The sequence below is a fragment of the Lampris incognitus genome, chromosome 13 (genome assembly GCF_029633865.1).
Source record: "Lampris incognitus isolate fLamInc1 chromosome 13, fLamInc1.hap2, whole genome shotgun sequence".
Lineage (NCBI taxonomy): Eukaryota > Metazoa > Chordata > Actinopteri > Lampriformes > Lampridae > Lampris > Lampris incognitus.
The window spans coordinates 45,823,125-45,847,622 of record NC_079223.1 but is presented as its reverse complement, the minus strand read 5'-3'; the positions used below and the strand labels follow the sequence as shown (position 1 = coordinate 45,847,622).

The following is a 24,498-nucleotide window of genomic DNA, read 5'->3' as shown; positions in this document are numbered from 1 at the left end:
TGTCTCCTTTCATCCGCTCAGCGAAAGCTCTCTTTCAGCCTCCATATGCCCTCCTGTCCAGAGGTCCTGTGGAAGTCACAGATGCTCCTGAGCAGCTCTCTGAAGACGGGGGCCTGTTCCTTGGTCAGTCTGGGTGTGAAGTATTCCAGCACCTCCTGGGTGCTGGCCTGTCCGTCCACGTGGGCCTGGAAGGCCACGAAGTTGCGCAGGTCCACCAGCAGTTCATCGTGTTCGGTTTGGGGTATTGGGGGGCCGCCGGATCCTCCAGCTCCGCCCTCCTCTTCTTCATCCTCCCCTCGGCTGGCGGGCAGGCTGAGATGATTGCGGGCTCTCATTCTGGCCAGCAGAGAGGACGAGGACAGCGAGTCTCCTTCCTCGGAGCCCTCGCCGCTGAAATGAGTCCCCGAACCAGGCTTCCTGGAAATGGATTTCTTGATAATAGCAGCGTCCTGAAGGAAAAGATGCAGAAACTTTGATACCACGTTTGCATGAAACACAGCATCCTGAACGCAGAGCGGACGCTCCGACTTTCAGCGGCTGTGATGCGACAATCGATGAAGCTACCATTACCTTGCACTTGTTTGTGGTGGAGGTGGGCGAAGCAGAAGGGGCAGAAAAAAGAGAGTTTTTCTTTTGGCCAAACCGTTTCCTGAGAGACCGAGAGAAGGGAAGAACACGAATGTCCTCGCTTTAAAGACGATACAAAATGAACATGGACATTTTTACCTTGTTAACTCATTTCCCGGTCACATTATGTACCTATTCAACAGTTAAAGCCAAAAATCCACTTTTCTCTTATTTTACATCAAAATCAGTTTCACTTTAACTTCCTTTATAATGTTCACGTTTTTGTGATTGCGTCACCAACTCCTGGCAGGTGGGCGAACATAACAACATTGTTCCAGTGCTGGCGACAGAGCTGCTGGAGAGAAGTAGTCCTCCATGATAGAATGTAAGCTAATGTTAGCATCCGGTTGGGTGTCACTGTAATTCCCAGTGTTTGTTATGGCACACACTCACTTTTGTTCATCCATCCATCCGTTATCCAAACCTCTTATCCTGCTCTCAGGGTCGCAGGGATGCTGGAGCCTATCCCAGCAGTCATTGGGCAGCAGGCGGGGAGACGCCCTGGACAGGCCGCCAGGCCATCACAGGGCCCACACACACACATTCACACCTAGGGACAATTTAGTACGGCCGATTCACCTGACCTACATGTCTTTGGACTGTGGGAGGAAACCGGAGCCCCCGGAGGAAACATGCAAACTCCACACAAAGGATAACCTGGGATGACCCCCGAGGTTGGACTACCCCGGGGCTCGAACCCAGGACCTTCTTGCTGTGAGGTGACCGCCACTAACCACTGCGCCACCGTGCTGCCACTTTTGTTCAATGCAGTCAAATCCTGAAGGATCAAACCACATCCCTCTACATGTTGTCCTGCCCTGACATCCCGTTTTCCTTACAGATACGTAAGATACAGTAAGATTCGTAAGATTACAGATACGTAAGATTCAGATAGATTATAGAACCAAGATTTGCCCTGAAAGCTGTTTCATACTGTCTTTAAACAGGAGGTTAACATTCTTTTCAGTTTACAGCCAGGTAGGTAGAATTTGAGCATGCATGTACCTGTCAGGCGGGGGAGGAGGTCTATTGTACGGCAGCCTGACCTGCTGGCGAGACGTTTTGAGGGCTTTCAGGGCGTCTTTGGCCACCCGGTTGGCCTCCGCTTCTACCAAAACATAGTCCGGGTTGGAGGCCTCAATGATACTATCGTGCTGCATCACACTATGGATACCTTAACAGTACCAAAGACGGGTTAGAGACAGGGCAGAGTTCATGGAAAACCCCACTGTTCCATTACACATGACTGAGTGAGCAAGCTCTACGATTTAAAGAAGACGTACCAGATTTCTTGAAGAGCTTGGCCAGCACATAATCATCGCTTTTCTTTTCATCCTCTTTGTCCTTCCCATCGTCGCTCTCCTCTTTCTTATAGGTCCTCCTCTTAACCAAATGGGAGATGCGCTGGCCCTCAAATCGAGCGTTCTGGGAATGGTCGTGTGTCCTTCGTTTGCCTCCGTCCGTGTTTTCCGAGCCACAGTGCTTCTTCTTCTTCCTGTGTTTCTGAGGGCTGCTGAGGGCGGAGGCTCCATTTCCGTGCCCTTGCTGACCGGGGGAGTCGGAGCGTTTGGCTGTTTGTTCGGGGCTGGCTCTGACCCGGTCTCCGTGTTGCTCTCCTATATGCCGTGTACCCAAGTCCACGTGTAACTCGTTCTGATCTGTAATTTGACCATCATGAAAGCCGTTTGGTGTACCCTGAGAGTTTTCACTAAGTGAGGAATTTCCCTCCCCGTCTCTCGTTGCACAAGTGTCGGGTTGGGAGGGGTTGCTGTCTTCAGGAGCAGCGTTCTGGTTGGCTGAAGAGTGCTTACGGTTACTGCTGGAGTGTTTTGACCTGTGTGATGACCTTAGCCTCGCTGGTTTCTTGGGAACACGAACATCAGACCCCGTACCTACAAGGGTGAAAACAAAAGAATTGAAACACATCAGTTAGGGATTAGGGATGCAGAAATTATCACACTTTAATATTTCACATAGGAAATGCCTTTGTGACGGTGCCCCAGATGATTTACTGTTAAAACATTTTACAGATAGAGAACTATATATAATCCCAGCAATAACAGATTAGGCTCAGACATTTAGTGCAGGCAGGACTCGGCTCTGCCCGTTAGGCTGACATGTTCTCTGTTGCATCTGCTGTCTGTTCTGTTGCCAACCTCAGGTTAAGCAAAGGAAAGAAGACTTGTTGTTTTTTTTTTTTTTTTTGAATATCTGAACCAAAATCCACATTTTCCACTTTTCAGATTTTTCAGGGAACGGTTTACTCCTCGATGCTTACTTGTCAAGGAGGTTGGCGATGGAGTTATGATTGTCCATCTCAAGCTCACGGTCCTTCATCAGGTCAAATACATTTGCTAGTGATCACTCACAAATTGAAATTGTGCTGCCGCTTCACAACCTGAAGACTGTTAACACGAGAACGACCGGGATTTCACTCCTACCTGAAACGACTATGGGCGGTCAAAATGACCGCCACGGTTTTTAAACTCTATATCCTGTCAAGATAAATACCCAGTTGAGATATTAATACATTACATACTGCACCACTGTGCCGCCCACTTTGACGGCCTTGGTCGTTCTGGTGTTAAAAGACCGATTATTAAAAGCGAGCCATATGACACCTGACCTGCAAATATGGCACTGGTCTCGGTCCCCTGAGTTCCATCTGGGTTGGAGAGAGTGAAGAGCTCATAGACGTCATTGGACTTGAAGAAGCGCCTTTGTTTGGGGTCCTTCAGAACACGGTTGGTCAGAAACTGCTTGAAGATTTGCCTGAATGGAAAGAATGAAACCATTAAGTCGTAGTAGTGTTAAAACTATGCAACAGCGTCATCTCGGCAGGCATTGCTGACCTAATGTCTATTACTTCATTACCTCAACGCTGACATCAAACCATTAATATTTGGCCTAAAGCGGACCGCAGCCTACGTGACTGTTTTATACGTAAAACTCAAATCAAGCAGTTGATGTGATATGTATTTTGGAAGCACCTCACAGCACTAAAGTGAACAAAGCAAAAGCTTAGAAATCCTAGGCCAGCCACTTAATAATGCAGGAAAGCTTTTCAGTTACACAATACTGGGCTACACCACAGCAGTACAGCACCAATACGAGTAATTAGTCATGTCATTACTGGGGACGTTCCATGATAGCGTAAAGGTAACACACAGGAACACTACACATCATCTCAAGAGTGCTCCCAGAGGAGCATGTGCTGTGAAGGCAACATTAGCTAGGAAAATGAATTTTTAATAAATAAATAAATAAACAAAAAGTTCAAGTAAGCTGTACGTTTGTTGAGACTGAATATCAAGTGTGAAGAACAGCCTGAAACGAGACAAGACAGCGTTGATGGTGCACTCGTCTGACCTGTGGTAGATTTTCTCCTCTATGGTCCCTGCTGTCAGCAGTCTGTAGACCGTCACTTGCTGCTTCTGACCGATCCTCCATGCTCGCTCTCTCGCCTACACACAGAACATTATAACATGAACGAATTAACTTTTAACATAAAAAAAAATCCCGAGAGTAATTAAATCCCCTTTGTCTAGACTAGTTTGTGTGTGTGTGTGTATGTGTGTCTACATGTATGTCCAACCTGGGTGTCAGTGCTCGGGTTCCAGTCTGGGTCATAGATTATGACTCTGTTGGCTCCAGTGAGGTTGACTCCTAGACCTCCCACTCTGGTGGTCAACAGAAAGATGAAAATCGACTCATCCTGTAGGAGAGAGAGAACGAAACAGCACCAGAGATTATTTTCTTAAACTGACTGCCATTAATTGAAATACCTACGCTGAAATGTTTTCTACTTATTATGCTTTTCAGAGTACAAGTAGAAAAGTGCACGCAGTAGAGTGCCGATCCACGCCAGGCGTATCCCCCCTTCGGTGTTCGGACCTGGCAACAAACCACCCCCATTTTTCGCCTATCAGGAGAAGGAAAAATATGGAGGCGCTGTCTGTGTATCTCCCCTTCTGTCGTGCGCGGACTTAGGGGAAAAAACTAGCTGAGCACTTAGCACTCAGCTGTGGTGTAAAACAGGTGTCAAAGGTTCTGAATCACTGCAACCATGAGACATCCTCGATCATACGGGCATAACTGTGCAGTGTCGACTGGTTAGCTTCACACAAAATGTGGATGGACACACGAATCCCACCAATTACTCGCGGTGAGATGCTGATGACATGTGTGTCAAGCTAGCTAGCCTGCTAGCTCCAGTCGTGATTTCCCGAGTGTTGATTGGTTGGTTTCACAGGAAATGTAGACAGAAATGGAACCACCATTTAGGCACGGGAAAGGCAGGTGGTGTGTGTGCCTTCTCAGCCTCTTATCTCTGGCTGTGAGTCACGTACGATCTCGCGATAAGGACGAACCAAAAATGGAGACCACAGATTCTGACAACATTTGAATCATATTTCTGTGCTGTATTATTGCAAAGTTATTAATAGAAACATCAAAAACACGCAGCACCTGGGGGAGTCCGGGTAGCGTAGCGGTCTATTCCGTTGCCTACCAACACGGGGATCGCCGGTTCGAATCCCTGTGTTACCTCCGGCTTGGTCGGGCGTCCCTACAGACACAATTGGCTGTGTCTGTGGGTGGGAAGCCGGATGTCGGTATGTATCCTGGTCACTGCACTAGCGCCTCCTGGGGTCGGTCGGGGTGCCTGCTCAGGGGGGACGGAGGGGAATAGCGTGATCCTCCCACGCACTACGTCCCCCTGGTGAAACTCCTCACTGTCAGGTGAGAAGAAGCGGCTGGTGACTCCACACGTATCGGAGGAGGCATGTGGTAGGCTGCAGCCCTCCCTAGATCGGCAGAGGGGGTGGAGCAGCGAGCGGGACGGCTTAGAAGAGTGGGGTAATTGGCTAGATACAACTGGGGAGAAAAAAAAAAAAGACGCGGCGCTGCGTCCGTCGACCTCAGAGGGTTAAACCTGAAAGACCAGACCTAAGCTTGGTGACTTGTGTTGTCCTAAATAGTCTTAAATGAACAAAAAGGAGAACAATGTCTTGTTGCTTTGGGATTAACTTGTGAAATACTGAAAAGATGGTTCTGAAAAACTGCATGTGAAAATAATGATGAAATGTGTTTAAATACCATATTACACTTTTAATTTGTACTTACTAACATGAAAATATGATTATATAAATGACACTGATGCACATATGCGTAATTTTGCAACCAAGATATATTGAATGAACACATTTTTTAATATCTTTCACACTGATCATACCTTGATATGGTTTATATGGTGCAGCACAAATGAAATAAGGTATGAACGCGTTGCTTGCATGCATGTGTGGATGGGGGCAGCAGATGATCATCACTTAGTGTTTTCACCTCAGGGTGAGATGGTTTCCACATGAGTGTTTTCCCCTGAGGTAAGGCTCGTCATGGAGAAACACTAAGAGCCATTAAGGAACGGCTAATCCTTACCTCATTGAAGCGAGCGATGAGAGGCTGTCGGGAGGCGATGGTCGTGGTGCCGTCCATTTTCAGGTAGGAGTAGTTGTTCTCCCTGACAAAAACCTCCAAGATCTCCAACATCTGGCAGAAGGGGGGGGGGTATGTCCGGGAGAGACAAGGGAAATAAATAAATAAAGAAAGAGTGAGTGAGTGAGAGAGAGAGAGCGGGGGGGGGGGGTGGATTATGTCTAACAGGATTAGAACAGATTAATATTACATGGACAGAGATACCGACAGGGAGGGTCTCAGGTTCCCTCTGATGTATAATCTCATTGGTATTGACTACAACAGCTGGGGCCTCTCTTACTATCTCTCTCCCTCACACACAATAGTTTTCCAAGTACATGGGTGGGTCTTGGACAACGACACAAGTGAAACAACAGTATCTTGCCAATATCAACACAACATCCAAAAACCATCTCGGCAGTTGGAAAAGCAGTGCGAGTGCCAACAGAAACCACAGCGACACGTTCCCAACCTGTCTGGACTGGGTGAAGAGCAGCACTCTCTGGCCTTGCCTGAACCAGAGACGCAGCAGGGACTCCACCACAATCAGCTTGCCCGAGCGTTTCCAGAAGCCAAAGTGCTCCTCCTCAGTGAGCTGGTCCTCTGGGATACCCCTCAGGAGCCGGGGCCCGCCCGAGAACAGGTCCGGGTGGTTACAGATCTTCCGCAGTGCTATCAAACCAGAGAAAACCTGCGCCACATAAGACGGGGTGGGAAAAAAACCCCCCCACAAATCAAAACAAGGAATCTGAAACAATCTCACACAATCATCTGTCGAATACTGACGCCACATTTGAAAATAAAGGTTGCCACCGAATTTGAAGCGTATTAAGACATTGATCCTTTAAACAAATCAGCGCATTTACTTTAGTCTTCAGGAACTAGTTACATCATTTATTTACGCACAATAAAGGTTGTGCTGTCTTTCTTATGAGGGCCCAGTGGTCACTGCATTAGTAATGGTGGTTAATGGACTGAGAGTGACCACTGAATGAGTGTGTGTGTGTGTGTGTGTATGTGTAATCTGCTGTGGTTATGCCTCACTCTCTGACCATGTCCATTCGGGTCAGTGGTGATGAATGGCCGGTGAGAAGAGAGTCTCTCCAGGGTAGGCCTGGACTAATGTGAAAAAGACCTACCCAACAACTCCTTAAGGACACCGTTACATAGAACGCGAGACCTGAGCATAACGTTTAGCCCATAAAAAAAAGTGGCACTTCAAGGTGTCGATCTGTGAAGTGTACGGGAGTGAACGGTACATAGCGAATGAGCACCCGCGGGTGAGCGAAGACGAGAGAGGAGGGCGATGACATACATCAGTTAGTGGCCTACATAAAGAAAAATCATGCTTTGTTTCCGGTAGTCTTCCCCTAACCTCAGGTTTTGTTCTTGTCGTCCTCGTCACAAGGTGAACGTCATGCCAGGCGCCCCCCCCGCCCCCGCCCCCCCCCCCCGCCCGAAGAAAGCAACACAACCACACAGCAAAGCGGAGAGAGAACGAGGGTTACCTACGTGCATATCCCCGTTCAGTATCTGGTAGACCTCTTTGGAATCCAAGAAGCTCTGATACACCTGATGCTGCTCCTCTGTTAACCTGCAAAACAGAACCTACGCACACACACACACACACACACAGACACACACAGCAGAGTGTGAAATGAGCTGTGAACATCTTCTTGATGAAGTGGACTGTATGCTCAGAGAAATGAGAGGGAAATGTCTTGTTTTTTGGAAAGCCCCCCCCCCCCCCCCGGGTCCTCTGGGAACAACTTAATGAGCTGAAATGGACAGGATTGTCAGAAAGAACCAAAGGACCCCCCCCCCCCCTTAATGAATAACTGATCCTTTTACGAGGACTTTATTAGCTCGCTTCACTTTATGAGGGCCAGCCACATTCATCAACTTCTCCTTAGACATGGCACATACGGTCACACCCAATCGAAATAAACACCCCCACAGTCGCAAAGATTCAGACGGGGGAGAGAGGGAGTTCAACAGTTAGGGAAGACCAGAGGTAAGGCTGGGTTAATACCTGCTCGTTTTTGTCAGGCAAGGAGAGGTTGGCCTTGACATCCGCCTTCATCCGCCTGAGCAAGTAAGGGTTTATGGCGTCCCTCAGCACGCAGGCACACTTGTACGCTGTCTGCACCTGGAAACCAACGACAACAGTTCGAACCCCTGAAACATGCAAAACCAGGCCCCAGCAGGGGCAAAATGCTACGGGACAACAGGAACGTACAAGTCACTTTGCATAACAATGGCCGCGTTGCGGTTCAGGATCCAAATAATCGGGTTGGGCTCTCACACCTGTCAGCGTGCATGTGTCCTGAGGCGTCCTGAGGCGTCACCCCCCCCCTCCCCCCCCCCCCCCCGTCTCTCTCTCTCTCTGCAGAATGAGCCATTAAACATTGATCAGAGTGCTGGTGATCTCACAGGACAGAGCCCTGCTCTTTCATCAGGTCCTACTGGCCTGTTCCATTTCAACATGGGGTGGGGGGGTGGGGGGTTTGAGCTTGGTGGGAATAGTCCCCCCCCCCCCCCCCGCAAGAACGGAACAAAACGCACGGTCTCCCCTTTCGTCAGGGGTCCTCTGCAAATGGCTTGCCACACTTCAACCACAGTCAGGGCGCTAGAGGCTAGCCAGCCTCTTACACATTAACTCATTGGGGGGTCCATGGGGGACGGGGGTGGGGAGGGATCAAAGGAATCCTTGGCAGACCTGGAGGGGACAATAAGGTGCTGAAATGCAGGGCCAACTGGAGACCTCAGCAGAGCGGAGGGGATGAAGAGGGCTGCAGCAGTTGAGCCCCTGTGTGTGTGTGTGTGTGTGTGTGGGGGGGGGGGGGGGGGGGGGGGCTAAGTAGTAAACGTGTACGTCAGTAATGGCTCATCACTCGCGCCAGCCCATCCCCCTGCCACATGTGAACACGTTTCTTACATACATACAAACCCACCGGGGCTGAGGGCCCGCTCTGCTGCGGGGAGAATTTCTAGAAGGGGGACGATGAGGCAGCTGAGCTTCGCCCTCCCTGACCATTTAATAACATCAATAATTAGTAAAGGTTTTTATTATCGGCAGCGGAAGAAGCATCGATAGCCATCTTAAATAATTAAATCCATACAGTCAGTGGGTTATTAACGATTGGACACTAATGACAAAAGGGCTACAATTTAGCTCAGAGCCTCTCCCTCTCATGCTCTCACAGACCGGGGGCACTCCGCCAGGGATGCACCGTCAGACTTTGTAACTGCTTTGTTCAGCTACCTCTGCCATTACGCCTTACTTCCACCTAACTTCTCATCATCATCATCGGCAGTTGACTCTCTGCAAAATTTAGGGAACATTAGACGTGTGTGTGTGTGTGTGTGTTCCGATACCTGCACAGGTGAAGCGTTGCTGTAACCTCCCATGGTTATGGGCACGGAGAACTGCTCCATGAAAACGGGAAGAGTGCCGAGTTTGCCGGGGAAAACAAAGTCGAACAGGGACCACAGCTCCTTCAGGTTGTTCTGCATGGGCGAGCCGGACAGGATGAACCTGTGGGGGGTTCGGAACTAGGGAGGGGGGGGAGACAAAGTGGGAGGGATTATCCTTTGCTGATGATACTCTAGCATGTGTTTATGAACTGTGTGCAGTTATCAAGTTGTGATTGAAAGAGGAAAAAAAAAAACTCCCAAGATTCATGAGTGTATTGTTGATTTTATTTAAAACAGACAGGAAATCTTCGGTGTGTGAGTAAGTGTGTGTGTACCTGTTTGCATGCAACAGTAACTCCAGCGTTTGGGTTCCTGATCTTGTGGCCCTCGTCCAGTATGACATAGTGCCAGTCATAGCGTTGCAGGGTGTCCTGCATTATCCTCACGGCTGAGTATGAGGTAATCAGGATGCCATGACATGCTACTATCTCAGGAATCAGCTTCTCCTGTAGCGCACACACACACACACACACACACACACACACACACACACACACACACACACACACACACACACACACACACCCACCCTCTGTCAGTTACATCGCTCTTCGTCGCTAAACATCTCGGGTGGCTACCAGTTGAGAGAAGGGGAGAATGTGTGCTGTCTACATTTGTTCTCAAACTGAGGGGAGGAAAGGGGAAGGGTTATGAGCTAGCGCTGCATAAATGGCCCTCTGGTGCCCCCCAGAGGAAAACATCCTAATGTCCGTCCATCCATCCATCCATTATCTTAACCGCTTATCCTGCTCTCAGGGTCGCGGGGATGCTGGAGCCCGGCAGGCGGGGAGACACCCTGGACAGGCTGCCAGGCCATCACAGGGCCAACACACACACACACACACACGGTATGTGCGGATGCCTACCTTGTGGCTTGTGAAAGAGCCGGTCTCATGCAGAATGGCCACTCGGAATAGAGGCCACCAAACGTGGAACTCCTTCACCCACTGGTGCATGACTGTAGCTGGGCACACGATGACTGTAGGTCCGAGCCCAGTGTACCTATCCGACAAAACACACACACAACAGACTTACTCGTAGGCTCACCTCAGTAATTCAGTAGTGGATTACGGTCCTCATTTAGGCTACATGCTAAATAAGACTCTTTTTTTAAGTGACAGACTTAACGAAAATGTGCTTGGTACGCATGCACACAGCTAGCTGATGCATCCGACCGTGCGGTATGGACAGAGAAGGGTTTGTGCTTGACTGAAGCGCACTGAGCTTCATATAAAGATCAAGTATACCGGTGCGTCCTTTCCCCTTAAGCAGAAGGGGGGGGGGGGGGGGGGCGGTACAGAGCAGGGTCACGCTCACGTCTTCTGAGACAGTGTACAGGAGCTCTCTTTCCCTTCTACCGCCACCTTTCTCTCCACCGGACTACTGCGAAGCTCTCTGCTTGGTGGAAACTATTGATACTGGGCCATAATTGAGTTTGCAAGCAATCAATTTGTGGGCATGTGCAGCAGACAGAGTATTGACCATCGGGAGGAGGGGGGGGGGGGCAACTACTGGATGCGTGCATGTCACTTGTGCAGCAAAACCAGATTAATGCGATCAGCGTCATGTTTTCTCCGTGTGACTTGTTGTCCCACGCCTGGGCCCCTCCATCTCGACAGGGTTAGGTTCCTCTTAAGGGGGGGCCGGGGGGAGAAATACCCCCGTCGCATGCATGTCATGCATGTGCATGCATGACATGCATGCACGCGCAGTGTCATGTCAGTGTTTTCTCTGATGTCTGCAGTAAGAAAGTGAAGAGTCCGATAATTGAAACACGTTTAATAATTCAGACGAACACTCTCAGACAGAAATCGCCCTGATCAAATATTCATACCGCACAGACACACAGTCTCTGCCCGCAGCTGGCGTGTTTGTCTGCGTGTGCGTGTCTATGGCCGTGTGGGCGTGCATGCATGTTGAGTGCACCTGTAGTTGCACCCTCGCGTCCTCAGTTTGCTGTAGCTCAGTCCGGCCAGAAAGCCGATGACCTGGATGGTTTTACCCAATCCCATCTCATCTCCCAGGATGCCGCCCGCCTGCTGACAGTGGAGTTCCCACATCCACCGCACACCTGTCTGCTGGTACCTGAAAAGCGCGTCAACACACACACACACACACACACACACACACACACACACAAAGTCACGTATGCAAAACTCAATTGTGCCCGCGCCCCCGAAGGGACAGAGCACATCCGAAGTGCACATTAACACAAAACCGAAACGCTTCCTCGACAGAACCACAAAGCCCACACACTGGCGTGGCTGAATTCCTCAGAGGACTCTCAAGAGGGAAGGGCGGTGTGGGTGTGATTTACAACAAGGCAATCCAGGAACGACACGCTCTCCCCAAATTCTCATCTATCACCGAGTACGAATACGCTCCAAAGTAAACACTGACCTCTTACATAATACACACTTGATAGATAGTATCACTTGTTACTGCCCTCCCCTCTAGATAACAGTGAATACCAAACATTTTACCGAGGGGTAGCTGTGTAGGAAGCAGACCCCCCGCTTACTTGAAAAGTTTCTTCCAGAGGAAACCAGGCATTTTGAACCCCTCATCGAACTCCGCGTCGCTGTCGTCGGTCTCCTCCTCACCCCTTTCTCTCTTTTCCTGCCTTTCTCGGAGACGCTGCTTCTTCCACCTCCTAGAGCGAGGAAATGCACAGGCACGGTCAACACATGGAAAACGCACACACATCAGATGTAACGGTAAGAGCTGCTGGGTTTTATCATTGGGAGATGTCAGGCGCTTTAATCAACAAGGAACTGTCTCCGCAGGTCCGAGTCCACGAGTTCACCTGCCTCTCAACATCTGGACCGGAGAACCCGAGACTCTCACGTTGTCACGCAACACTTTTTGAACACAACTATGGTAACCGATGGTAACCTGATATTGTGAACCCACTCACTGTTCGAGACTTTCCACCTGTGCGATGTTTGTGTTGTCATGCTGCGACACGAGAGATGTACCGGTGCCTTCAGAAAACCCAAGGTTACCCAGGGACAAGGTCATGGCGCCCATCACACGGAGCCTATTTACTGTCGGCAAATGATGCAACGCTTTTGGACTTCACATAAACTTGTTAATGTAATCTTGACAACTGTCCGGGATTAAAAGTAGGGACATTTCTTAACTGAATGTGGTTGTGTGAGGTCCCCCCCCCCCCCCCTTGTTCCATCAGAGGTATGGCCGGTCTGAGGGTGAATAGGAGATGTGCCTGTGCTGGTGTATGGGTGGGGAGTGTTTTCGGTTGCGACTATCCCCGGCGAGCTTAAGACCTACATCTACAGTGAAACGTAAAAGAGAGCGGTTTTAATAGAGCAGCGGAGAGGGCGGGTGGAGCCACAGTCGTCACTGAGCAAATGAAGATTGATAAAGACAATTAGTAGTGCAAGTTCCCCAGAAAGGTGTGGGGTGGAGAGGATAAGAATCCATCTTCATTTGGGCCCGGTCCTGTCACCCCGCCATGAAACCGGTCCTTTAGCTGGGGCCTGGGAGACCGCACTCTCTAATTAAGTCAAGACTAAGCACTGGTTCAGTTAATTACACTTTCCTTTTTCTTCCTTCGCCCCCACCCGACCACAAACACCTCCCCCACTAATATCTAGTGCTCCTTATATAAGGTAAACTCACGCCCTGTAAATGCTGGTGAATTGACATTCCATCGATGTCGTGCAGAGAAAAGACATGTGACGACCCATCTCATTTGGCAGCATTAAATGTGAAATCTCATTAGGGCTACTCTTCCATTAATTTGAGCATTTGAGTCTGTGCGTATTTGTGTGTGTGTGTGTGTGTGTGTATAAAAACCATGTGCGGGAGGATAATTAGGCCGGTGTGAGAGCGGAGAGTGGGAGAGATTTGCTTAGTCAAGAAACAGCTGCCAATCTCATCTGGGATTAACTCTTCCTCCTGCACCAGGGAGCCGGCAGTGACCTACTGGTTTCCTCTTCGACTAAAGGGAACGACAATAAGCACCGTAGCAACACTGCCAATGCAAACATGCTCTGTGTTTTTAAACCCGGTCTGGTGTTCACTAAAGATATCATTTACACACATGAGCGCCTACATTCTGACACAGGGAGAATGGCGGACGAAAATCAACCTTTTGGCAAATGTAACGTGCGAGTGTGGTTCTCAATCTACTGACAACTCTGGTGGCTGCACATGAAGCAAATATGAACAATTCTTACACCTTCAGTTTGTAGGTTTGCACGGCTGTCCTGTGCTCCCAGTGAAAACTGGATTATGGATTGGGCCTTTTAAAGTTTATGGACTCTCTTCTGCAACAGGAAGTAGAAATTAAGGGCACCACACCTGATTCGCTGTCTGTAGAACTCCACATCGCCGTCATCTTTGCATTTCTTTCCTTTTCCCCTCTTCTCAGGACCCTCCTCTTCCTCCGAACTGTCCGGGCAGTACTCCTCTTCACTCTCCTCCTTTACCTTCACCTTCTTCCTCCTTTTTCCCTCACTCATTCTCTTGTAAGCCTTTAACTCGTACTCTTCATCATCATCATCCACTCCAAATCCCTCTTCCAGGTCTTCCCTTTCTTCTTTGACAGGATCGAAACCCTCATCACTGGGCAGATACTCTAACCCCTCGCTGTCTGTCTCGTCTCCATCGGCGTGGTGTCTCTTCTTCCTGGCCTGAGGGAGCTGCGGCTCAGGCTTGGGCCGAGCCTTAGGGTGGGCTCTCAGGGCAGTTATCTGGAGCTTTCTCAAGCGTTTCTGCAGCTTTCTATCCTTGGAGGACACTGCCACTTTATTACTTCTCTTCTTAGCCTCCCCATCAGGACTGATCCCGGTGCCCTTCCGCCGCTTTAGAGGCGTGGGTCTCTTCCTATCTGTAGCCAACTTGGCTTGGTCAGCCAAGTACTGGTCGAAGGCGGAGTTCTCAGCCAGCATCACTTTTCGAGGCTCCTTCCTTTCCTCCTTCACAGGGATCATTGTTCCAAATGGAGTCATTTGACCTGTCCGGATAAGCTCCTCCCACTCCGTTTCCTGCGCTGGCATGAGCATGCTGCCCAGTGTGGACGGCTCAGGCTCTAGTATAATACACACACACACACAAGCAGCATTAGACGCAGGGTTCAATTCAAGGGTCTCGAAACCTTTTCTACGTGTTAGGGACAATGTCAGGTGTCAGCTAGGGTGAATATTAGAAATATTTCTTCATAGGATACCTACGATGGCAACAATGACACTAATATCGAGCATCCACAATTCTGCCTATCCACTTATTCACTCACCTGCCACCCCGTCATCCTCTGCTAGTAGCTCAGCCTCCACCCTCAGGGCGTCCTCTCCACCAAGAACTGCCTGAAGCCTCCGTTGTTTGGCCCTGATTTTCTTCAGCTGCTTCTCCTATAGAGGTGAAGGCCATGTTCATCATCAGCATTGTAATAACTATGATCGTCATGGATGGCCTGTTTGCTTTTTGGTGTACAACTGGCATTTTCTTTTGTAAAGCCAACCAGTGCAATAGAAGCCAGGATGTCAATGAAACCACATCTTTAAAGTGTAACTTCTCCCCCAGGTCTGAACCTAACTCCACCCACTGCATAATTTTGAAAAATGCTACAAAGTGGTGGGGGTGGGGGTGGGGGGGTGAGGCAGGAGTAGCTGGGGAGATCCACGAGAAGGGCTCGGCACACGTCTAGAGTTGCCACCGCACACTGCTGTGGTCCCCTTCACCAACATGCCTTCTGGTACAGCGTCAACCACCACCCCGCGAAGACACCCCAACCTCCGCAACACGGATGCTCCGCAGATGGAAGGGGGTAGTGGGTCACCTACCTCTGATAGATTTTAATTTCAAGTCCCAACCGATCGGTTTTAAGTCAGCATTGGCCTTGCAAAGTTCAAGGCTGACTTTAAACAGTAGATGGTGTGTTGAGCCACCCCGGCTCTGTCAAATGATGGAAGCTAAGCAGGCAAGGTCTTGGCGAATATTTGGATGGGAGACCTCCTAGGAAAAATTGAGTTGCTGCTGGAAGTGGTGCTGGTGGGCCAGTAGAGGGCAGTCTTCCCTCTGGTCCTAATAGTCATTCATTATCCAAACCGCTTATCCTTATTCAGGGTTGCGGGGACGCTGGAGCCTATCCCAGCAGTCACTGGGCGACAGGCGGGCAGACACCCTGGACAAGCTGCCAGTCCATCACAGGGCCCACACACATTCACACGCTTGAGGCAATTTTGTAATTTGTGATATTGGGCTCTACACATAAAATTGACTTGACTTGACCCAGGCAGAATTTAGTATGGCCGATTCACCTGACCTAAATGTCTTTGGACTGTGGGAGGAAACCGGAGCATGCCCCAGAGCAGTGATGGGGACACTGTGCTGCAGGAGATGTCGTCCTTCGGATGAGACATTAAACCGAGGTCCTGACTCAGTGGTCATTAAAGATTCCACGGCACTTATCGCAAAGAGTAGGGGGTTCCCCCGGTGTCCTGGCAAAATTCCAAACCTGGCTCTCTCCATCTGGCCGCCTAATCATCCCCCCATGTAATTGGTTCAATGATTCCTCCCTCTCCACCTCATGCTGATGTGTGGTGAGCGTTCTAGTGCAAAATGGCTGCCATGCATCACCCAGGTGGGTGCCACACATTGGTGGTGGCTGAAGTGAGCTACCCCCTTCAATGTGAAGCGCTTTGGGTGTCTGGAAAAGGGCTATATGAATGTAATGATTATTATTATTATCATTTAGTTTACAACTCAACAAACACTAAGTGTTTAAGTACCTCTTTAAAAAGGTAAAGACCAGGATTTAAAAATTCCTAGTTTTAAGAAAGGCAGGTTGCTTTGCGTAGTGGCTCAGTGAGATGAAGTCATACCACAAAGGCTTCAGGCCCCTGCTATATTCATTCTGTATTTCCTGTCTCTTCAATTTTCCGTTTATTAGGTTAAAATAACCTGAAACAGGCTAATCTTAAAGAAGGGAGGGTATTTTGCAACCGTCTTTCGTCCGTCTCACCTTGTTCTCTTTCTGTCGCTTAACAGACTCAATCTTCCTGCCGATGTCTTTGCTGGAGGTAGCGTAAGGGGTCAGCTGCTCTATAATCTTGTTTATATGTTTAAGAGCTGCTGTAACAGACCTGAAATCCACACAGTAAAACCGTAAATGGTGCGAGTAGTTGCTCCAACATTTAGTTCAATGATGCACTTTTCTGTGACCTTTGGAAAAAGTCCTGCAGGGCAATTTGTGTTGGTCTGTTTTTGTACGCCTTTATTTGTTTTATTAAAATTATATGATCTACTTCATGAATTCAAACTACGCCATTTATTTCAATAAAATTTAGAGGTATATGTGAGCAATATGGAAGGGTTTATATAGTGCAAAACCATTAACATAAACCATAAAATAAAGTGAAAGTAAAATAAAGTGAAAGCTCTTGCAGTAGCCGCAGACTCGTGTCAAATTTAAACAAATCTTGTAAGAAAGAAACAATGAGTCAAGTTCCTTGAGAAACTAAATGCCCTGTAGCACTTATCAGCTCGCTAAGGAATTACTAGTCAAAGGAAACACATTGAAAATTACAACGCTTTCTACCATTTCTATGCTCAATTTTAGCGCTCTCCTCGAAGTTACCTGACATCATCCAGCACAGACTGGTACTCCTTTTCTGCCTCGGCCTTGGCAGCTGCCTGGCTCGCCTCTTGGATAGCCTGGTCCACCTGCTGCAGCACACCCTGCTCCAGAATATCCTGGTCATATACAGCAACGCCAAGAACCTGCAACTCAGCTGCTCCTGAACTGGCAGACGCTGCTTGGATTCGCTGCCGGTCGATCTGCACCAGGGCTCCGGGCCTCTTGCTCCCTAAACACACCATACAACAGAAGATTTGTATAAGCACGGTGCAGGAAGAAATCAAGAGTTTTCTTCATATTTACTCAATTGCGGTATGTCCAAACAGCTGTGGCAAAGTACATTTATTGAAAAGGTCTTCCTTATCAGTTTCTTGAAAGGCAACAGAAGAATATAATTGCAGAATCAGCGTAGCAGCATATATCATCAAGTGATTATCAAAAAAAAAATACAAACATTAAACAACAATAACAAGTGAAAATAATCTTAAAAGTGACCAAAAACCAAGATTAATCCCACCCCGACAAGTCGAAGAGATAATACAAGATATCCCACCAGAAATCACTATTTACTCTTGGTCTTCACTTGGTCAAAATCACTGTATTAAATGTAGACTTAATGACTCTGAGGAGGAACAAACGCTTACCACTGCTACCCTCCCCAGGTTCGGTGTTGGCTGGGGAGGCCGTGGCAGCCTCAGACCCCTCACTCTTTGCAGGGATGGTGCATACCGCTGAGCTTCTGCTGACCCCATCATCCTCTGTCTCTCCCAGCATCAGGGCAGCATTGGTTGGGCTGGATAGGGATGAGGGCGCCGGGTTCTCTCTCCCATCTACTGGCATGATGTTGCAACTGCACAAAAACACATCAGTGACAGGCAATCAGCTGTCGTAACACACCAAACAGACAATTAAGTTAAAGAGTGCTTCTCATCATTAAAGAGTGCTGTTAACTGGGTATAAACAGTCAAAATGACGTATCCAATGAGCCCCTAATATCCTATGATGACTGTTAAAGTGTTACAGGGCCTGGCTCTGAGTTACAACTGCGATCCTCTGGTAGGGCACTCCTGGGTGTTCTTGAAGTCTGCCTCAAGTCTGGTCACCTTTACTGTCAAGACCCCTTAGCTGTGGGACTGCCTGCCTAAGGAACTCAGGCAAGAAACATCAGTGTCCTCATTCTAGGGTTGAAAAATATTGATATATGTAGTGCAAAAATAAAGCATCTAAAAAAAGTTATATATTCACCAAAAATATGCCATTTTTAAAGCTCCATTTGCAAAGAATATCAATCTAGCGATGAGTACGGTAACTTTAGAGGGGGAAATATGGCAGTTGTCCAATAATTCATTAAATCAACTGTCAGACGCACTAAATTATTTTCCGACAACAGTAGTCATAAAAACATGGAGATTGTTGGATTTCGTTTTCTATCAAGTAACAAGTTTTAGCATAACATGACTGATGGGTCCAATTTGTCTCACACCGCATCCTTTGCAGTGTGACTACTGTGCATGTGTATGTTGCAATGTCAATTGTGAAATGTTGTTTAGCCCAGTGGTTCTCAACCTTTTTGGGGTCCTGGACCCCCTGCGTATTTTTGATCTACCCTGAGGACCCCTCCACCTGATCTTGGGGGAGGGGGGTTGCAATTTGTAGAAACAGTAGAAACTGCATTGTAAATTGCATTATAGCATTTATTCACTCTTTGGGGCAAAAATAAGAGCTTTCAGTTGTAACTTAGATATAGTTAACAAAACAGAATTCTTATGCAGTAACTTTCAGATATATGTAACAACACAGAATATGTATTCAGTAACTTTCAGATATATGTAAAAAACAGAATTCTTACGCAGTAACTTTCAGATATATGTAACAAAACAGAGTTCTTACGCAGTAACTTTCAGATATATGTAACAAAACAGAGTTCTTACGCAGTAACTTTCAGATATATGTAACAAAACAGAATATGTATTCAGTAACTTTCAGATATATGTAACAAAACAGAATTCTTATGCAGTAACTTTAAGATATAGTTAACAAAACAGAATATGTATTCAGTAACTTTCAGATATATGTAACAAAACAGAATATGTATTCAGTAACTTTCAGATATATGTAACAAAACAGAATATGTGTTCAGTAACTTTCAGATATATGTAACAGAATTTTTATGCAGTAACTTTTAACAATGCAAACGGGAGCGAGATCTCTTATTAAAATACAATAAATTACACTTGTGAAACAGATGTAATTAGAGAAAAACGTCCTGTTACCCTTTATAGTTTAGGTAGATAAAGGTCTTAGTCACGTTTGAGTAAAATAATCCTATTTCTATAAATGTCATAGGATCTTTTTTTTTTAAGATATTTTATTTTCACGGACCCCTTGCAATTACACCACGGACCACTAGGGGTCCGCGGACCCCCGGTTGAGAAACACTGGTTTAGCCCCACATCTTTCGAGTCATTTCTTAAAACGTACCATCATATAATGGCTATCCCTTTTCTCATTTCATACTTTCATTTAGTCATCGTTTTAGCTTTTTTTATGTGATTTGGACCTCTGTTGTTGATTTTATCTTGTTTTGTGGCACATTTTGTGTTGAAAAGGAGTTGTTGTTTAGTTGCTACTGTATGCTTGGCTGTTATTGCTATGAGACAAACTGAAAAAGGAACATCAGATGACTTGACAATCTCGCCAGCTCCTACAAACTGCCACCCATAGTGCCATGGTTAGACTGGCCCTTGTTTCCCCACCACAGTGAGGTTTAGCTTTATACCCCGCACCCGCACCACCCGAACAACAACAACAACAACAACAACAACAACAACAACAGCAGCAGTTGAATTGAACAGAGCAAGAATGTTGACCGAATAAGATAGACACGTGTGAGAGTACTTCAGAACAAAACGACGACGAAGAAGAAAAAAGCTACAGGCTACTGCGCTGCCATTAATCTCAGCGTCTCACCCGGAAGTTAGAGCATAAAAGCTTCCCTTGGAGCAAACCCGCGTGTAAACACGCAGCCTCCGCCAAGGTTCGTCGGCAAATTAACGACGTGGACTACATCGCTTTATGATAAGGCTTTCCCGAGCGCCCATTGTTTACGTGGGCTACCAGCGCTAGCTACACGGCAGCCGGCCTGAGCGTTAGCCCGCTAAGCTAGCAGCCCACCGGGGAGTCAGGCGTACGGCGGAACTGGCTAACGCTAACAAACACGTCACGACTACCGTTAAACTGTGAGCGAAAATCCACTCATGGGATTAGGGTAGGCGTCACAACACTGTAAAGAACATCACAACAATGATGACAACAAAAAACACACAAACAGTTAAATACCGTGCCGCTACCAGCGAGCCCCCGTGATGTTACGGAGCCCGTCGCCGCCCACTGACCCAAGTTTTCTGTCAAAGGGTCGCTCCGCCGCTTTCTGGCTAAAGCGACGTACGACGCACGACGTACGACGTACGACGTAAGACGTAAGACGTGAGACGTGCGACGTAAGACGTGAGACGTGAGACGTGCGACGTGAGACGTGCGACGTGTGCCAAATTTGCGCACCAGCGTCCAAACATTAGTGTATTCAAAGCGCTTCTCTCATCCTATTTAGGATCTTTAAAAGAATGTGTGAATCCTAAAGCCAGCAAAACCGGAAGACTATGTGACGAATATCATTCAACTTAAATCCTGTATCTCGAGCTTTTTTATTTTGTCTTTTCTTTTCTTTTTTTATGGATATGTAAATTTTAATTTTGAGATAATTTACATTTTTGTAACTACTTTTTGTCCTATTGTGATATAATATTTTCTTGTTTATATGTTTTGTTCAATAAAAAAAGAAAAAAGACGTGCGACGTTTTTTTATTGCGGTTTTTTTTTTTCTTACTTTATTGATACTTCAAATACATTCAAACAGAGCAAAATAGACACACGAGACACCACAAAAACAATAGATTGAAGATTAAAAAAAACAATAAAGACACAAAAGAGAAAGTAAATTATAAAAAAATAAATAACAGAAAAAATAAGTAAATAAAGGTGAGCTCATATTTTATGTAAACAGATTCAGAAATTTGCAAATGTTGATAGTTTTTAAAGGCTTTGTGTTTTTTGAAGTAGAGATTGTCCTTATATATTGTTCAACTTCTCTTTTAAGTGGAAAGAGTTGAGGCTTTCTGTTGGAGAATTTACATTTATGTATATGAAACTTGGCTAAAAATAAAAGCATATTTATAAAGAAAGAATGCATCGCCATCTTTGTGATTAAAATTATGAAAACCAAAAATAACATTCTTATAGTAAAGGTGAAAATCAGAAAAGACAAAATCAGCGATAAACTTGTGGAAGTCTCCAGAATTGATAAGTGAACTGACATGAGCAGAATAAGTGGACACATGTTTTCAGGATGCATTTGGCAAAAAGAACATTCAACATCTGTATCATTTTTAAACTTTGATAAATGAGTGAGACGTGCGACGTGAGACGTGCGACGTGCGTCAACTTCCTTACTGGCATGGTGTCTCATTTACAAACACAACTTTTCTCCTCACAGGTTTTTTATTTGGAATAATAGATATTTGCTGTATAGAAACAAATCTATCTTTTTCAAACAGTGGTTTGACAAGAATATTTTGATTAGTCAGCTGTTTAACCAACATGGGCAAATTTACAATTATGTTGAATTCATTCAAGATTATAGATTCCCTGTTACACCTAAAGAGTTTTCTATTGTTTTTGATGCTGTTCCCTCTGGTATTGTTTCAATTTTCAAAGGTGTTAATGTGAATGTTAATCTCCCTATATCAGTAGATGTAACTGAAACAGCTGTTGGGAAAGCATGCTTTTCATGGAACACCAAGAACAAAAACAAGATTATTCGTCAACTGTTTCAACAAGATATTATTAGCTCACCCTCTGCCTTATCTTATTGGTCCGCCTTTGTTGGTGAAGAAATTGTTTGGGAAAAAATTTGGCTTTTACCTCATAAGTTCCTCTTGACTAATAAAGTAAAAGAAATATCTTTCAAAATTACTCATAGATTCTATCCAGCTAATCATTATTTGCAGAGACTTAAGAAGGACACTGATGTGAGTTGTTCTCTCTGTGGTTTGTTTAATGAAACATTGGTTCATTTATTTTGGTCTTGCCCACACACTAAACAACTGTGGAGTAGGTTGTCTCGTTTGATTATGGATCATATTTACCCTCATTTCACCCTGAGTTGGAAAAATGTATTGTTTGGATATACTGAATTTGATAGGAACCTCGATTCTCAGTATTATTTAATCAATTTGCTAATTATCTTAACAACATTTTATATTCACAGATCAAAATTCTCTAGCGAGAAACCTAATTTTCCTGAGCCGTCTGCGTATACCAAACAATATATTTCATCAATATCTGATAGTGACAATAAAAAAAGCTGTAAAAACATATATGATTTACAAAATATTTAGTTAAGTATGTAATTTATTTGTTTTACTTTATACAATCCCCCCTGGCGTATTTATGTTAATGTTTATGATAATATATGTGTTAATGTTGTATACATTTAATAATGTGACTATTGTTGATGGACATTGTTGTATACTATTTTTGTTCACTTTTGTTAATAAAGTTCTTAAAAAAAAACGTGCGTCAACCTCCTCCTCCTCCTCCTCCTCCTCTTCTTCTTCTTCTTCTTCTTCTTCCTCCCGCTGCTTCTTCTTCTTCCTCCCTCAATTTACTGGCGGATCGCAGACGACATTCCGGTGCACACTGCCATCTACTGTACGAGAGTGTGAACGTCACGTCATTTGCGCTATTTCAGTTCTACCCACCGACCTTGTGTTCCTTGAGGAAGTAAGGAGTGCTTTCCTGGTGACTCGTATCCCCTCCCCCCCCTCCTTCTGTTCCCAGTATCCCCGTCGGATTCCATCCCCCTTCCCGCCTCTTGGACTTTATCACGGACCCCCTGCAGTTTGCCTACCGGGCAAACTGGTCAGTGGAGGATGCAGTCAAAATGGGACCGCAGCCCATCCAAGACTCAAGATTATTTATCTGTTACGTCTCGTTATACAAGCACAAGAGAGTAAAAATCTTGTGTTTCGGCTCCTCAACAACAATAAATGTGCATATGTGTGTGTGTAGTTGTTTGCATATTTGTGTGTGTTTGTGTATGCCAAGCTACGTTTGCATGTGTGTATTTGTGTGTATACTGATGATCTGCTGAAGACCATAGGTCAGTACCAGTCAGTCCGGCACCAGGTTTAGTGTCTTTAATGTTCTTTGTTCAAAAGCCTGGTTGCTTGGTGGAAAAAGCTGTTCTGGAGCCTACTGGTCCGGGCTTTGAGGCTGCGGTACCGCTTGCCTGACGGTAGCAGCTGGAACAGTCCATAGTTGGGGTGGCTGGGGTCTTTGATAATCCTAAGGGCTTTGCTGACACAGCATCCGTTGTATATGTTCTGGATGGAAACTCACATCTACTGGTGTCCTGGGCCATGTGCACAACCCTCTGCAGTGTTTTGCAGTTGTGGGCAGTACAGGTCCCATGCCAGGCGGTGGTGCATCCAGTCAGGACGCTCTCGGTTGTGCCTCTGTAGAAGGCCCGTAGAATCTTGAGCCCCATGTCAAACTTCTTCACTCCCCTGAGGTGAAAGAGGCGTTGCTGTGCCCTTTTCACCACATGGCTGGTGTATTCATCCCAGGTGAGGTCCTCGGTATTGTGGACACAGAGGAACTTGAAGCTCTTGACCTTCTCTACAGCAGTCCCATTGAGGGTGATGGGGTCCAGCCTCCCCCCTCTCTTCTTGTAGTCCACAATCAGCTCCTTGGTTTTGTCGACGTTGAGAGAGAGGTTATTCTCCTGGCACCACTTTATTAGACTGTTGAGCTCTCTCCTGTACACCGTCTGGTCATCGTCTGTGATCAGGCCCATCACTGTCGTGTCGTCAGCAAACTTTATCACCAGGTTGGAGCTATGTGTCTCCATTCAGTCATGGGTGTACAGGGAGTAGAAGAGGGGACTCAGGACACAGCCCTGGGGGGCTCCTGTGTTGAGGGGCAGAGGGGCAGAGGCATTGGAGCCCGTCGACACCACCTGGCATCGGCTCGACAGGAAGTTCAGGATCCTGGAACACCTTGACTCCCCGGGGACATATGCAAGGATCCTGTTCGTGGACTTCAGCTCGGCGTTCAACACAATCGTCCCAGAAGTCCTACTCACCAAAATCACCCAGCTCACTGTGCATGGCTCCACCTGTCAGTGGATCAAAAAATTTCCTGACAGACAGGAGGCAGCAGGTGAGACTGGGGAAAATCACACCCAGCACCTGGAAAAT

The 24,498-nt window shown here is 46.6% G+C and overlaps 1 protein-coding gene across 3 annotated transcripts; it reads right to left on the bottom strand.

The window, feature by feature from the left end:
* Positions 1-10: 10 nt before the first annotated feature.
* On the bottom strand, positions 11-20,578 carry ercc6 (excision repair cross-complementation group 6). 3 transcript variants are annotated; one of them, XM_056292410.1, is made up of 22 exons: positions 20,519-20,578; positions 17,824-18,029; positions 17,180-17,408; positions 16,565-16,685; positions 14,837-14,951; positions 13,903-14,632; positions 12,098-12,229; positions 11,503-11,661; positions 10,443-10,578; positions 9,852-10,022; positions 9,478-9,654; positions 8,132-8,248; positions 7,612-7,707; positions 6,572-6,790; positions 6,064-6,174; positions 4,223-4,342; positions 3,997-4,091; positions 3,254-3,399; positions 1,911-2,519; positions 1,633-1,801; positions 571-649; positions 11-449 (listed from the first exon to the last, which is right to left on the bottom strand). In XM_056292410.1, exons 2-22 carry the CDS (start codon positions 18,017-18,019, stop codon positions 18-20), a joined length of 4,359 nt encoding a protein of 1,452 aa, XP_056148385.1. In that variant the 5' UTR covers positions 18,020-18,029; positions 20,519-20,578; the 3' UTR covers positions 11-17. The 3 variants fall into 3 exon arrangements, with proteins under 3 accessions (XP_056148385.1, XP_056148386.1, XP_056148387.1); XM_056292411.1 differs by lacking the exon at positions 20,519-20,578 and having other exon boundaries at positions 17,824-18,262; XM_056292412.1 differs by lacking the exons at positions 16,565-16,685; positions 17,824-18,029; positions 20,519-20,578 and having other exon boundaries at positions 17,180-17,251.
* Between the last annotated feature and the right edge of the window lie 3,920 nt (positions 20,579-24,498).